Raw genomic sequence first — 16,242 nt, 5'->3', positions numbered from 1 at the left:
ATCATATCATCTGCAAATAGTGAAAGTTTGACTTCTTCCTTGCCAATTTGTATCCCTTTGATCTCCTTTAGTGAAGTGACTGGATATAATAAGATTAACTCAAAATGAACATCTGGGTTGTCTTCATTTTGCAAATTGATCATAATATCATTGAATGCTTGTGCACAGTTTTTTAAATGCTGATTTTCAGTTATTTTTGGATTTACCTGGGAATGAAATTTCTAGTTTAGATGTTAATTCTATTCTAAACCATGTAAAGAACCATGGAAATCTTATACAGTAGCATCATTGTGCATTTCTGCCATCAGTGGGCAAGATTTCCAATTTTTTCACATCCCCATTTACATTTGTGATTGTCTGATTTCGATGTTCTCAACATTAGAGGGCAGGAATTTACATGTGGTCTTTCTTAGTCGAGACACACACAAATTCTCCCCTCAGTTATCTGAATGAAATCTTCATGAAATGATTTCAAAGAGGCATGATATGCTAACACACACTGTGATAAGACAGGTCCATGATAATATCACCACCACTACAATGACAAGCTTCTCTTCTCCTCACCCACATGGGGTAGAGCAATCTATTTGTGTGTGTGTGTGTGTGTGTGTGTGTGTGTGTGTGTGTATACATCCATGTATCATATATGTACATGCATGTTTGTGTGTGTATAGGTTTATGTGATTGCATGTATATGTGTGTGAGTGTGTTTATAGAAGTCAGAAGTCAACATCAGGTATCTTTCACAATTGATGTCCGTCTTATCTTTTGAAACAGAATCTCTCATTAAGGCTAGTATTCACTGATTGGCTAAATAAACTGTACAATAAGCTCTGCAGATCTTCCTGTCTCCTCTCCTACCTCCAGTTCCAGAGTTATAGACACATATGACCACACCCAGAGTTTACGAGTGCTGAACATCCAAAATCTGCTCTTCATGTTTATGCAGCACGTAACTTACCCAAGGAGCTAGTTCCCTATCCTCAGTGTCTCATTGTTAATGCCTCAATTCTCATAGATGATTCCTCTGAAAGATGCCCCTGTGTCCTCATGATCAAACAAAGATGAACTTGTCAATGCATGATAATTCAGCTATAAGTTACAGTTTTTTAAATATCCTCTTCTACAGTTACAGTCAGATGGTGCTGCTCAAAGTGAGCTATGACCAGACACCACAGTGCACATGGAAACTGAAACACTGCTTCCCAGGCTGCAACTCCAGCCTGCAGACTCAGTATCTGGGGCTGGGTCCAAGTATTCTGCTTGTTAGAAAGCATCCAAGGTTATACCAAAGCTTACGCATACCTGAGAGCTCCTGAATTAAGCTTTTATTTGACAGTAGATAAACCCTGGGAAAATCTGTAGACTAAGGATCAGGGACTTGGAAGTAATTTGTGTTGTTTTCTGTTACCGTGGCTTGTAAATATCTGAACCACAATCTTTACAAAGCAACATGCTGTCTTCATATCGCAGGACAAGCACATGTGCAGGCACATAGGCATGCACGATGAAATCAGTATTTCAGGAAATGATATGTATCCTTATTACCTGTGATTCATGCTGAAAATTTGCACCCTGCTCTATGCCGTGTTCAAAAACACTGGGCTAAGCCCACTGAATTGATTTTGAAATCCTCTAATGAATCACAACCAGGGTTTGCAAACCACCAGTCTGTAGCAATCAGCTGAAATACAAAGCTCAATTGAGGAAGTACAAACTTGGGAAAAGAGAACATAAAACACTGCAAACTAGTCATTAAACAAGGCTGTATTTTTAGCTATTCTTAAAATGTTTACATTTAGCTGGATTTAGAACACTTTAATTACAATACTGATCTCCAAATGAAGCGAATGTCATTTCGTCTGATTACAAATCTCATTACCTTCAACTAACAATTATGAATCTTAGGAGGGCACAGGGGGGTGCAAGGGGCTATGGCTCTCTCATGTGACTGGAGTGAAGGCCCCAGGGACAATCTCCCTAAGGCCCAGTTTCTTCATCTATAGAACAGGGCTGATAACGATACCTACCTCAAAAAGCCAGACACAAAGGGCCAAAGAGCCTGGGAAGATGGCTTAGCAGGAAAAACGCTTGCTGTGCGAGCATGTGAACCACAGTCCCAGAAGCCATGTGGTCGCCCATCTGCAGTCCTAGCAAGTGGGAGGCACAGACAGGGAATCCTAGGACAATCAGCTAACCAGACTTTTGCAGACTTCTAGCTTGAAGTTCAGTCAGAGATGGTTTACATCTATGCACAAGGTGAAGAGCATTTGAAAAAGATGCCCAATGTCCACCTCAGGTGTCCACATACATGCACACATGTGTGTATATACCCATACGTACACATGTGAAAATGCATATACACATGCATATTACACATACATGCATGCACCAAAAGTTGCTATGAATAGCCAATGATATCATTCGTAAAAATAATAATTGAAAATAAAAGGCCAATGAACAAATATTATTACCATCTTAAAAGAACAGTGGAGATATTAAAGCCTCAGGTGTGCGTGTGTGTGTGTGTGTGTGTGTGTGTGTGTGTGTGTGTGTGTGTGTGTGTGTGTGAGTCCTGTCTGGACTTGAATCCACCATTTCTTGCTCAGACCAGTTTCTACCCACTTGTCTCCACAGCTGACAACATCTGCACTCCCAAACCTAACTCTCCTGCCCTTTGACCCCTACAGCATCAGCGTCTTCATCGTACTGTGTTCTTTTGTCTTGTGCACACAGACTCTACTTACACTTTTCTCAGCCCACTTCTAAAACCTCTTAATGTCTGCTTTAGCCTCTTATGTTCATTCTGTAACCACTATACATGCATATAAACGGACCTACTGCATGTTATGTGCTCTATGACGTTGAGTGTTCATATTAGAAATCAATATTAAAATAAAAAAAACATGTATTTGCCTCAGTCAGATTACCAAGGTAGACAAGATTATCTGACTAATGGATACAATTAGAATCAATGGATACCTTGGGGTAGAGAGATGGCTCAATGGTTAAGAGCATTTCCTGCTCTTTTTTATTACAAGCACCCACGTGGCACCTTACAACTGCTATAACTCAAGTTCCAGGGGATCTGACACCCTCCTCTGACCCCTGAGAGTACCACAAAGTACACACAAATACATGCAGGCAAAACATGCACACATGTATCGTAAAAAATAAATCTTAAAATCATTACATCTTATGAACTTATTGCTTTTCAATAAGTTTGAACATTGTGGAAAGCACAAATGTGTTAGTCAATGTCTGTGGCATCACATTCTTATGACATTTAGTAACCCGGGAAACTTGACGTGGGGAAGACTTACTTGATAAAAGTACTTAAGCCTTCCAGTCCTTAGAAAGAATATTTCCTATAGCATGTTTAAAGTCACCTGCCACTTGTAAATAAAGTTTCTATAAGTCTGAATCTGTGTAACCATCAGCAAATGTCCCAACGTCCTTTGCGATATGAAAAAAAGTGCCAACCCAAGGTGATGGGATTTGCCAATTCTGTTTGCACACTGGAATCACCTGCCTGGACAGACACTTAAAACATGTTGGAGTGACTTGGAATGACGCTGTGACCTGCAATTCAGGGTGCAGCCCCAGGGGCGGCCACCACTTTTTTTTTTTTTTTTTTTTTTTTTTTTTACAGTACTTTTCTATCCTGATTGCAGGTTTGAGGCACCTGGAAAACTTTGAAAACTTTTTTGTCCAGGAATGGATAGTAGCAAAGATGCTCTCAGCTACCCATTGGGCAGAGAACATGAGTCCTAACCATCTGTGCTTGCCACTGCTGAGCAAAGAGGGAAGAATTAGACCTGAGGGATTTCTATTTCAACCACATTCAGTGTATCCAATTATTTTCTCCCATTTGATGATCCTCACACACGGTTCTTCACTACTTTTTAACTCCCATTCCTTTAGGATACAGGTAAACCATTTTCTTCTTCTATAAAGAACCAGATAGTAAATTGGTTAGGCTTTGTGAGTCTTACAGCCATAAATAACATGTACATCCACAGACCTTCTTATATCCAATTAAACTTTATTTACAAAACCAGATGTGGTGGGGTGCTTGGTCAGAGAGCTACCGCAGATGACCTCTGCTTTCGGGGTGATTAAAATTTTAATTGTGCCCGTTAACACAAGTCTGGTAACAGCATGGAACAACGCTGAAAGTGTTCTCCACCTTAGAAGCTTTTCCTTCAACTGTCCTCCAATTACCACGTACCAGAAACTCAAAGCAGACAGTCCTGTTTCTATCCAAACCATACGGGCCTGCTCAGACTAGTTCTGCCACTGAGTACTATTGAAGCCGCCAAAGCTTCACATCTATCCCAGTTGTCCACCCGACTTCTCAGCTGAGTCTGCCCACCTCTTTGGCAAGCAAATGTGGCACACAACCGGACCATGCTGGCCTCCTCATTTGCACAGGATGCCGTGGGTTATTTATCTTGGAAGAAAAAAAAAGAATCCATCTTTGCTGCTTCTGAATACCCTTTTACACTCTGCAACTGATCAATGAGTTATAAACATGTAACCCCAGGCCTAAAGGCTTTGATTGAGTAATTTCTGTTCGCTGGATGGGTTTAATCAAGGATCCTGCCTCAGCCACCCCTTCTGGGTGTCCCCTGATGTCTTGAAATGAATAATGGATGAAAGGCAGAGATGAGAGGGTGAGACCATTTGCTCCATGGATGGGATTGGAGCCTGAGTGTTACTCTTAGCCTGTCAAGCAGGGGCTGAGTGGGAGCTCACGGCACAGTTGTGTTCTCCCGAAATCTGACTCTGCAAACATGAAAGTCTTCAACCTGTGGTGCTGAGAGAGATTGCCTTCAGTTATGCGTGAGTTCCCAGAAGCCCATGTTCTAAACCTTTGCCAAACAGGGCAGTTTATGTCTGCTGTCGAACTTATCACCCCGACACAACAGTGCCAGACAGGGTGGTCTCCTGGGAGGGGAGGTTCTTAATTCTCCTGTGCACAGCCGACAATGAACTTTCCCGGATATCCTGTGTTAAGGAAAGGAAAACTAACCAGACACACTTACTTGGAAGTGTTTTCAAGTATTCCTTTGACTTCATTCATTTCTTCTTTCCCAAAGTACACAACGGTGAGGTGAACTCTCCCATCCTGTTGGATACACATCTCCCTGGAAAACAAAACACATGTATGTCTGGGCCTGTCTGTACATTTACAGGAAGACACAAACTGACTCCCCCTCCCTCCTCCTTCTTCTTTTTCCTCATTTTTTTTTTTTGTAAAGTGCAAAGAGGCTTAAAGTAAACTCAAGACAGAAGAGACGAGCACCCTGATCGGCCGCTCAACATTTATTTATCTTATCAGGAAAATTATTAAATTTAAATATGCAGATGTGGGAAATAAAACATCAGATGAAAGACACCTTAGAGTCAACCTGCCGTTGGAATAGCCCACCTGGGGCCCTCAGGTTGTTCTGGAAAGAGTTCTGAGAAGTCTCTGGGATATAAGACATTAGTTCTGTGAGAAATCTAATGTCCAGAGAGGGAGAAACAAGAGGCTTTGTCTGTGGATATTTCCCTGGTGTGGGACAAACAACACAGTCCTCATTCCCAAATGGCCCACAATAAACCATCACTCTTTGGTTTAGGACAGTGGGAAGCCTTGGAAACACCCAGTGTTATATGGACTGTCAAGGAATTCCAGCATTGTGTGTGCACCCTACCCTTCCAAGCAGGTTCCCACCATTATAACTCCTCATGAGTTAATGAAGTAGACATATACAACCCTAGGCACAAAAGTTTTGATCAAAAGATTTCTGTACAGCTTGAAGGAGTCAAGGCCTGGGAAGAGGATCCTGGGGTGTAACAGTATGATTTAAAACTGGGAATCCCCTCATGGCCATAGTCCCTATAGGGAGTCTTTACCTATTTACAGCAAAAGTCTCCATACACAAAAGCTGCCACTGCCCCATTGCTCTGCTCCAACCTGGTGACTCATGGTCCTGACAGAGAAGCCATTTGCTTCAGCTCTTAGGGCCAGGTCTTTGGCTCTTGACTAGTCTAGACTATTCTCACCAAAGCTTATGTGTTGTTTGCTATGTCCTATTCTTTCAAACATAACATCTAGCTGATCTGCTAAGTTCTTCTGAGGGTTTGCTCTTCAAATACATGTGTGTGCAACTGTATGTGTGCATACCTGTAAATGTAAATATACATACACATAAATATTTATGTATACAGCCAGGCATGCATTCATATTAGTATGTAGATAATGTGAACTGGTGTTTCCTGGGAGCCAGTTGTTACAGAAATTCTGCTGGTGAGATGCTATTTTGAAATATTTGGGTATTTCCTGTGCCCTCCTTCTGCTGTTGACATTTATACAATAATCCAAATCATAGACTCCAGAAATATCTTGGCCCTACTTACAGAGGTCAAGTTACTAGATATTTTTTGTTATGACATCAAAAGGGGAGAACCACATTCCTGGGGTTGATGGGAAGCATTGGAAACAACAGAAGACATGGCTCCTGCCCTAGAAAAATGGACTTAGCCGATAAAACAAGCACAGATGAAGGCATCAGAGAAGGAGAATGTTGGAGGCATGGCGAGTTCTCCGGCTGGGTTGGGACTTGGAGTATGGGAAGAGTTCAGAAAGCTGGGGTCAAGAAGGAAGGTCACTCTGACACCATTGGGGATGTAAGCCTTGGCCTCGCTGTAGACATGCTTCTGACAAAGTCTCTGTGCTCATAGGTCCCCTTGCCAAATCTGCCAGATAAGTGGAAGGAAACCATGTACATAGGCCACGTGCTGGAGAAACTGTTCTTCAAAAGTGTGTGAGTGTGAGTGAGTGTGTGTGGGGTGCAGGGGGATCCATCCCAGAATCAGGAGCCAGTCACCTGCTGGGCCTGAATTAAAGCCTTCTGTGTTTTCCAGTAACATCTTTGCTACCTCTCTCTCATTGGTGTTTTTAAATCAGGGAGATGGGTCGGGCCCAACCCTTAAATGGCCAGATTAGGGATCTCAGAAAGGCAAATCCAAGCTTGCCCTGGTGTCTGTCTCCAGTTCTTCACTTTAGATGTTTGTGAAGTCTTTGCTTCATTCACTCAACAAGTATTTGTTGACAATATACCACATGCTAGACACTCCACCAGGGGATCTTCAACAAGTGGGACTGGATTGTCTGCCTTTGAAGAAGTTTCCTACCTCCTAGGCAGGACTCAAGCTACCCACAATGAAACTATTCAATGCTCCTTGAGAATATGGGATTGTGCAGACCCCTATTGCTGTGTGGATGGTCTTTGTGCTTTTCAAAATCTCTCCCATTTGACTACCCCACCCCTGAGAGTGTATGGGAATATGTGTGGCTATGGCCATGTGAAGATATATCTTTGTTTCAGAGATAAATTTAAAAAGAAGTCTTAAACAACTGACTCATGCTGCATATAGACTTCTGGCTTTACGGTGTTAATTACTTGCATTTGGACAATGCTATCAGTAATACTGATAGTAATACAGTCCCACTTCTGTAAGCATGTCTCCAGGGACACTGTGGTTGAGTGATAAGTGAAACTATAAAATGATTCCAGGGAACCCCAACCTCATGAGCCCCTCTTAGGGAGCACATTATGTCCACAGATGCTTCCTTCCCATTACCTCAACAGCCCCAATTCCTTGACCCCAAACTGGAAACTGAAAATTCTGTTTCCACTTCACAAATACCATAGCTTTTTAGAATGATTTTTCTAGAAAACAGTTGGCCCTTCCCTGAGTCATTATCACACAGAGTGCAGGGACTAGTTAGGATACATATTTAGGCAGAAAATGTGGGTTACCGTCCTTTATGCATATCTATATTTTTATTTCCTGAGAGGTCAAAGTTCTGTCATTAGTCTGTAGGACTGATCTGTACCTGGAGTGTGGAGTCCATTGCTCAAAGTCTTAGTTTAGAGGTAAGAAAATGCATTCCAGCGACCTCTGAGAGCTGTGCAGGGAGCAATACACACATCTGGTTCTATAAGGATTGATAGTCTCCAGGGCAACCTTAGCAAGGCAGGGGGTAGGTTGTGGGGGGTGGTCTATCAGACTTGACAGCTTGGGCTTCACTGTACAGGATTCACTGCTAAGCACAGTGCAGTGTTGTGTTTAGACAGATGTGGAGTAGAGGAAACCTCAACAAAACTCCACATGGAAATCGTTGTGTAGAAGGACTGATTGTCTTAGGTTCCTGATATGGAAGCTGGTCAGGTACCGTCAAACAGATCTGGTGGTCTGCAGAATGCTTCCCTAGGCCTATTTGTGGGAGATGTTGTATCCCTAGACAGAGAACTCACCTCAGGCATGGATTCTCAAACTCAGCACTGTAGTGGGTAGCCATTCCAGCTTGGATCTGGAAGTTCCAACCCCCATTGAGACTCTGGCAACTGCCACGCCTACGAGGTGGGGCAAGGGGAGGCGCCTGGGGACCCAGAGCTGGATGGGCCAGCGCTCTCTCTATGCGCTCTCTTGGTGCCGGGATGCAGGACGGTGAAAGGTGGATTGTGCAGAGCTCCGGAGAACATTGCTGGATTGCAATACACCTTCCCCAGACCCTGCGACCTACCCATTACTTAATTTGTGAGTTACACCCTTAAATAAATATCCTTTTAACTACGTGGAGTGGCCAAAATAATTTCTCCAATACAGCACAGAACTGAGCTTGGAAGATGTGAGAAGAGTGTCCTGTGTGCCGAAGGGTGTTCAGCATCATCCCAGGCCTCCACCAATGTTGTGCTGACAGCATTCCCCTAATCCAATTGTCATAACCAAAAGTATGACCACACTTTGCCAAATGGACTCAGGGCTGGGAAGATTGAGTTACAGAAGAATGTCCTCAGTTCTGAGCCCCTGTCTGAAGAATCAGGTTTGGTAAAAACACCTGATCTGTGACAGGGGAGCATGGGAGGCAGGAAGAAAGCATCCCTCCAATGCCTTGTGAAATCCCATGTGAGGCCAGGGGAGACACGGTGCTGAAGCAACCCTACAAGCTGTGCTTTCTTTACAGAACAGGAAGCCTTCAAGGGGCATTGGTGATCTAGGCAGGGACTTGAAGGGAATCAAAGTTAGCAAGGCAGTGTAAGCACAATGGGGGTTGGGCGCTGAGGGTGAGGACAGTGACAGCAGCAGCCTCTGAGGCACCTGTGAGCAGCAGCTGCCTCAGCTGTCAATCAGAAGCAGGGAGGTCACCTGTTCTGTGACACTTGGGCTGGCAGTGCATGCTCAACACATGGCCTTGCCCACTTGAGACGCCCCTGGCGAACACCAGGAAAGACTGGCAGAGTCATGGAGGATGAGTGCTCTTGTGCTGGATGAGACAAGGCAGGAAGCTGTGTCATGAAGTTGGGGATGTCAGTTTTTAGACCTCATGCCGAGTGGCCTGGGGAAGCGCAATACTGTGGTTTTCGTGAAAAAGGAATTGCCGTGGTGGTAGCTTGGCTTTCCGCGGGGTGATATTAGGAGGTAGGGTTTAGCATAAGGTGAGTAGGTGACCGGGGACACTGCCATTGGAAGGAGTCACTTTGGGTTTCCTGAGACCTAGGCGTGTTCCTGTGTCGTTACCTAGACATGGTGATACATGCCATTTGGGAAACAGACTATGGTTCCCAGCCAGATCCTGTCTCAGAAGAAAAGAAAAGAAGGGGGGAAAAGAGACATAGAAAGGGAACAGGGAGGGTGAAGGGAAAGGAAGGGGGAAGGGACAGGGGGGACAAGGGGGAGGTGGGTAAGGAAGGGGGAGGTGGGTAAGGAAGGGGGAGGTAGGTAAGGAAGGGGAGAGGAAGGGAAAGCAAGAAAAGTGCAGGGGGTGGGTGGGGAGAGGAAGAGAGGAGGTGAGAGGAGGGCATGGAAAGGGAGGCAAGGGGAGATGAAGAGGGGAGAGGAAGGGAGGGGAAGGGAGAGAAAAGAAGAGGAGTGGGGGAGGGCAGATCTGGGAGAGCCAGGCATTATCCGGCTCCTGAAGGCTTCTCTCCTTCCTGCGGCTGCTTCTCCATGTCTGATGCGTCCTCATCCTGATCCGGTCACAACGACATCCTCACCAGGAACAAGTCGGTGTTAGGATCAAGCCTTAAACCTTTAACACCATGACATAAGTAAGCTACCTTTTTAGTCTTTGGGGTTTCTAATTTTTATTTATTTATTTTTCTGAGGTCTCTCATTCTATAGCCCAGGCTAGCCTGCAACTTTTTATGTGGCCCAGGCTGGCTTCAAAATGGCATTAACCTCCCTCATCAAGAACATCTCCCAAGGGCTGTGATTATAGTCTTAAGCCACCATGCCTACCTTAATCAACTTTATCAAACTTATCTGTGAATACTATGTTGGGGCAACATAAATAAGATCAACACACAAACTCAAGAAAGAGTCCACATTCAGTGAGCACCTGGGTTATGCGATGCATTTTTTTTCCCTTGGAGAAGGATTAACAAAGGGTCATCATGTAGAATTCCCTCCAGGAGAATAACAATCCAGGTTCACTCTAGAGTCTCCATGTTTTACCAGTGAAAATCCCATGTGTAAGGAGATGCTTAATTTCCAGAAAAACTGGGATAACCGAAGAGCTTAAATGTAGTACGGTGTGGAATAACCACAGTTATGGAGGCTGCTGAGTCAAGAGGACAGCAAGGAGAGTTAACTTCAGGAGGCTGATGGGTTCTGAGAAGGAGACATCATCTCAGGTCAGTCAGCACCACAGGTGAGGAGGAGCAGAAGGAGACTTCCACAGCTAAGAAAAGGCTTAGCTACGAGGAATCTCATCGCTACTCTTTTCTAAGTCAGTTTCTCCTCAAACATGTTAGGAGTAGGAAAATGTATCAGGAATTGGGGTACTTCACGCAAGAGCCCACAGTTTGCCAACGGTTTATAATGTCAACAGGAGGGAAATCGCTCAGTGATAAAGGAACTGGGAAAACTGTAAGGAAGAGATTCCATTCTGGAGAGGAACAGAGGGTTACTGGTGCACTCTGGCCTCTGCTTATATCCCAGCACTCTGTTTTGGGTTTGGTGCATCCTTCCTCTTACCCCTTTGCCAATGTGAACTAACGAACAATTCTACTGTTCTATTATTTGGGTGTTCGGCTCCTTGTTAAGACGCGATGGTGGATTCTGACCTGTAATCAAGCAACTTTCCTGATTCTCGTTACAATACAGCAAACACAACCACTCTTCCCATTGACCACGTTTCAGTCTCTTGACTAGACATCTCTATACAACGTGTAGCTCATACTAAACACCTCTTCTCTTAGGTCCCCAAGGACAGCTATTAAAACAACAACATGACTGATGAAGTTTTAGCGTTTCTCAAGCTCGTCAGCCATGCAAGCTTCTTGGTGTAGCTCTGCTTTGTGAGTAGTGAAATTGCTCACAGGACTGGTGTCGGGACATGGATTAGAAAGATGACCGTATTACATAAAACAGCATACTGTCCTTAAGGAATACAGGGGGCACAGGAATCTATCTCTGTCATAGTCCTGGTGGCTAGAGGGCTTTCAGTCACCTATATCAGCTTAGCCAAATGTTGGAAGATTGTTTCAATTGAAATATATAATTCCTGCTTTAATTCCCCCCCCCCCCCGCCGGAAATTTCCAGAGCCTTCTTAAAGGTTGGTTCTAGGCCAAAATGGAATGAAAGAGAAAATTTCTAAAGAAAGTCAAGTAGAAAATGACCCTGATAGTCCATTAAAACATCAAGAATGCCTTGAGAGAGATGAGAAGAGCCAGAAGGAGAAAGTGAAGGACATTCAAACAAACATAACCCACCCAGTCTGAAGAGGAACTTGACAAGAAAAAGGGTTCACTCCACCCGGAAGCAGTCAAAACAAAAAGCAATCAAGCTTGGAAGAAAGAGAAAAAAGGTTTGAAAAAAAAGTTATGAAGACTATTTCCCATTAAAATCTCCCACCCTTGCTGGGAGTGGCAGAGATAACGATCCGAAGATCTATAGCTTTGTTATTGTGAGGGTGTTCCTGATATCAAACAAAGCACACGAGGAAATAATAGATGAGCCTAAAATCTATAACCCAGATGAGAGAAACTCAGAGTCACAGCCAAATGTGAGAGAGCTTCAAAGGCAAAAACGAGGTGGTTAACGAAAGCCAAGAAGAGGAGGCAGGTTAAGGCGATAGCTCCTGGGCCAAGAGTGCCCGTGCGAACATGACCTGACTCGAGCAGAGTTCCCCTGGGAGCCCCAGATATCCCGTGATCCCAAGGGATGGGAGCTATTCGTGGGTGACGGAATGGCACGTGAGGTCTCTGGCTTTCACATGCAGGCCAACCTGATGGCAGCAACAAGGGAGCCTTCATAAGTGCCAGCCAATGACCGCCAGGATCCAAGACGAGTTCACACCCGGAAGCCCTGCATCACCAAGACTAGAGTCATCTGTATTGGTCCCAAAAGGCAAAGTGGGATTTTTGATTCTTTGTCAGGAGATGGAAAGACCTAACCCTTGCCATCATAATTGTTGTGCCGGCTAGGAATATCATCACCTGGCATCCATTACCTCTTAAATGAAAGCCCTGAAGGTCCACTGCTGGAAATAAGCTTGCCTCACCCAACAATGGCTTTTTCTCATTACATACGAAGGCTAATATAAACTAGCCCTTGTTTCCCCCTGGTCTCCCTGTCTGCTTGGAAGTTCAGAAAACGAGCACACGGATGAGTTTGTATTGTGTCTGAGCCAAAGGCCTGCCCAGGCTTTGTCCTTGCTTCCATCCCTACACCTCCTAAGCACTTTCCATCAATCCCCAAACAACACGGGTGAGAAAGTTAGCACTTCTCAAGCTCATCACCCACAAAAGCAAGCCTCTGTGCAGCTCTGGTTTGTGAGGAGTGCATTGGCGCACGGAGTGGTGTTGAGATCTGACTAAGAAGGTGGCCTGGGAAAGCTCCATACCATCCCACAGCCGAGAAGGGCCACAGCAACCGGAATGGCCAAGAGAGGCTGCACACAGCCCGCTGGGCTCTTCCCCTCCCCCTGCGCTCTCACATCCCAGAGGTCACTAGAACACTCTTCTGCCCTCAGGGTGCAGCTAGGGGTGGGTACAGCGGCCCTCAGATGGGGCTGAAGCCCAGGCAGGCCTGTGATTGTGGAACAGCACAGCAACTGCACCCTTGGGGCATGAGGAGGAAGAAAGGGGGTGTGGGGAGAAGGGCGAAGGGAGACAGAGGTAGGATGTTTTGTTTTTTAATGGCATTCAAAGTAGGAAGAAAACATAGTCTCAAAGGAAATCAGGATCAAACAAAAGAAGCTTTCTTACGATTGTTCCACTTTCGCAAAATATGAATTCAATTTTAAAAAGTTAATTTTAAAACAAAAGAAAATAATAGGACCAGGCACAGTGTATTCTCAGGAAATAAATCAATGTCAAGACAAACAGAAGTGTCTTAGAAAGATACAGGGCACGTCTGTAAAAGATCAAAGAGAAGGCTCACACGCATGCAGGTAAAGGAACAAAAGGCAGAGCGAAGGGCTGGGTAGGTGACCCAGTGAGCAAGCGTGCTTGCTCAGAAAGCATGAGGATCTAAACCCAGCGTCTATAGAATGCCATGGGCTGTGGGACAGAGACAGAGAGACAGAGAGAGACAGAGAAAGTGAGAGCAAGCTGGGAATGATATAAGCTTCGGAAACATCAAAGTCCATCTCTGACTTACCCCCTCCAACAAGTCCACACCTCCCAATCCTTCCCAAACAGTTCTACCAACTAGGGACCAATCATTCAAATATATGAGCCTATGGGGGACATTCTCATTCAAACCATCATCACCCCTTAACACAAAAGAGTCCATAAAACAACATAGCAACTATATTCCTGGCAAATGGTTAAGAACAATCAATACCAAGAAGAGACATATACTGATTAAGTTACTATAATTTAAGACTAAAGAAGGATCCTTTTGGCCTTGAGGTAAAAGTCACTTTTAGAAAAGAAAAATTAAAGATTCTTAATACATTTCCATGGCACCATTCAATGTTAAAAGAAAGCCCATAAAGTCCTGAGTAAAGTATTCTCCAAGCCCTTAAGCCCAGCCAGGCCACCTGTCCTGTTAACACTACAAAGGTAACAGTAGACAGTCAGTGTTAAAACATTTATGGCTGTCCTTGTATTTCTTACCCATTAAACACAACCAAGAACTGAGGGATGGGGATGTTATTTTAAGAACACTAGGTAAATGCAACAAATCTGAATATAGAATTTGCCTTTTGCAAAACAGAAACTAAGGCTTGCATCCCCCAACTAGGTAAAAATAGAGGGTACTAAACTTGGAATGTGGAGGGATGACAGAGGAAAGAGAGCGCCCAGAATGTGTGGACCCTTTCTTCCTACTGTAATTCCTTCGTCAATTTAGTGTGATACTAAAATGTGATTCAAGGACATTATAATTATAGTTTGTTCTGTGAGTAACCTTTTCACTATGAGACAGATCTCTTATGCATTAATATCGCTTCAGAGTGAAGACACATTTGCGAGAAGCTCAGCAGTTCCTTCTAGCATACTCAGATTTTTTTACTACAGATTTAAGGAGGTAAAATTTAATTCATTAAAAATGGAACAAGTAAGATATTTCATGCAGTATTGAATTATTCATAGCCAGTGAACTATCCTTTCCATAACATATACGTTAAGAAAGGTTGCGTGAAATGGTATTGAATTAAAGTAAATAATGTTTAGCTGTGGGTTGCTTTTAAAATAATCTATTCCTTATTTCATTCTACATTGCTTAAATATATTGTAGCTGCCAAGTAATCACTTTTAGAAGCTAAGTATCCATTCTAAGTTAGAAACTCTGAGATGACCTTTTGTTGAATTTTTAAATAATTTTATTTCATACTGTTATGCAAATAGACATAATGTATGTGGTATGTGCCATAGTTAGAGTATATAGGGAAAAGGACTTCTCCATGGACTTTGTTCTCTCCCTCCACCATTATGGGGGCTCCAGGAATGAACTCAGGTCATCAAGCTTGTGCAGAAAGACTTTTTTTTAAATCCATGAGCCATTTCCCTGGCCCTGGATTTTAAAACAAATATAAAATATTGGGACATTATGAGGTAATGTACACAACAGGTAAAGGTTAAAAATCACTCATAGTACAGTCTTCAGTGTCAACTAGAGCTGAAATGTTCCAATCGGAAGTTGGAAAGGACGTCATAACAACAGTCAACATTAATAAATAGTCCCTACATGTTCTCCCAGTTATTTTATGATCAGATGAATTGTGTCAAAACATTTAATTGGCCAGATGTTTCCCCTCTTTTGGTTGAAAATATCATTTTTTCTCATGTAATATATTGTGATTCTAGCTCCCCTCCCTCTACCCCTTCCAGCTCCTTCCCACCTCCCCTCCCATACAGATCATCCCCTTCTGCTTTTCATTAGAAAACAGTCTTCTATGGGAACAGAACAGAACAGAATAGAATAGATAAAATAAAACTAACGCATTGGAATTGGACAAAACAAACAAATACAGGGAAAAGAGCCCAAGAGAAGGCACAAGAAATAAAGACCCACTTGTCACACACTCAGGAATCCCATAAAATTACTAAACTGGAAACCATAATGTATTTGCAAAGGACCTGTAGGGTAAAAAGAGAGAAGAAAAATATAGACATAGTAAAAATGAATATAGAATTTAAACAAATAAGATTTTTTTAAAAAGGAAGAACCCTGACACAACATTATGAGTCAAGGCACCTCCAAAGCTGCCAATTGAGTTCATTTTCGGTTGGTCAGCTACTGCTGAGCATGCAGCCTACCCTTAAGAGTAGTTTGTCTCCCCAGTGTAGAAAACTCAGTTTTCATGTACAAGTGGTTTTCAATTGGAGATTGCTTCTGGGTTAGGGATTAGAGGCATGTGACTACTTTTCTTTTTAGCTCTAGACCCCAACGAGTACAGACTCCTGCAGGCCTGGTACATGCTGTCTCGATCTCTGTGGGTTCATATGTTGATTAGAGGGCCTTGTTTTCTTAGTGTCTCCTCTCCCCTCTGACAACTCTTAGAGTCTTTCTGCCTCCTCTTCCACAGGGTTCCCTGAGCCCTGAGAGGAGGGATTTGCTATCTCTTGATATCTCCTGAGTGTTCCAAGATCTCTCTCTCTCTCTCTCTCTCTCTCTCTCTCTCTCTCTCTCTCTCTCTCTCTCTCTCTCTCTCTCTCCATAATATCTGGCTGTGGTCTCTGTATTTGTTCCCATCTCTGGCAGGAGGAAGCTTCTCTGATGATGGCTGAGCA

The 16,242-nt window shown here is 43.6% G+C and overlaps 1 protein-coding gene across 8 annotated transcripts in view; it reads right to left on the bottom strand.

The window, feature by feature from the left end:
- The window catches only part of Csgalnact1 (chondroitin sulfate N-acetylgalactosaminyltransferase 1), a 329,328-nt gene that overhangs the window by 25,749 nt on the left and 287,337 nt on the right, over nucleotides 1-16,242 (bottom strand). For all 8 annotated transcript variants that reach the window (XM_076553249.1, XM_042262475.2, XM_006989566.4 and 5 more), the window contains one exon: nucleotides 5,049-5,150. In XM_076553249.1, the coding sequence (XP_076409364.1) occupies nucleotides 5,049-5,150 (102 nt within the window). The remainder of the gene's footprint in view (nucleotides 1-5,048; nucleotides 5,151-16,242) is intronic.

The sequence above is a fragment of the Peromyscus maniculatus genome, chromosome 17 (assembly GCF_049852395.1).
Source record: "Peromyscus maniculatus bairdii isolate BWxNUB_F1_BW_parent chromosome 17, HU_Pman_BW_mat_3.1, whole genome shotgun sequence".
NCBI lineage: Eukaryota > Metazoa > Chordata > Mammalia > Rodentia > Cricetidae > Peromyscus > Peromyscus maniculatus.
Note: the sequence above shows the minus strand (reverse complement) of the source record. Positions and strands in the feature narration are given on the sequence as shown.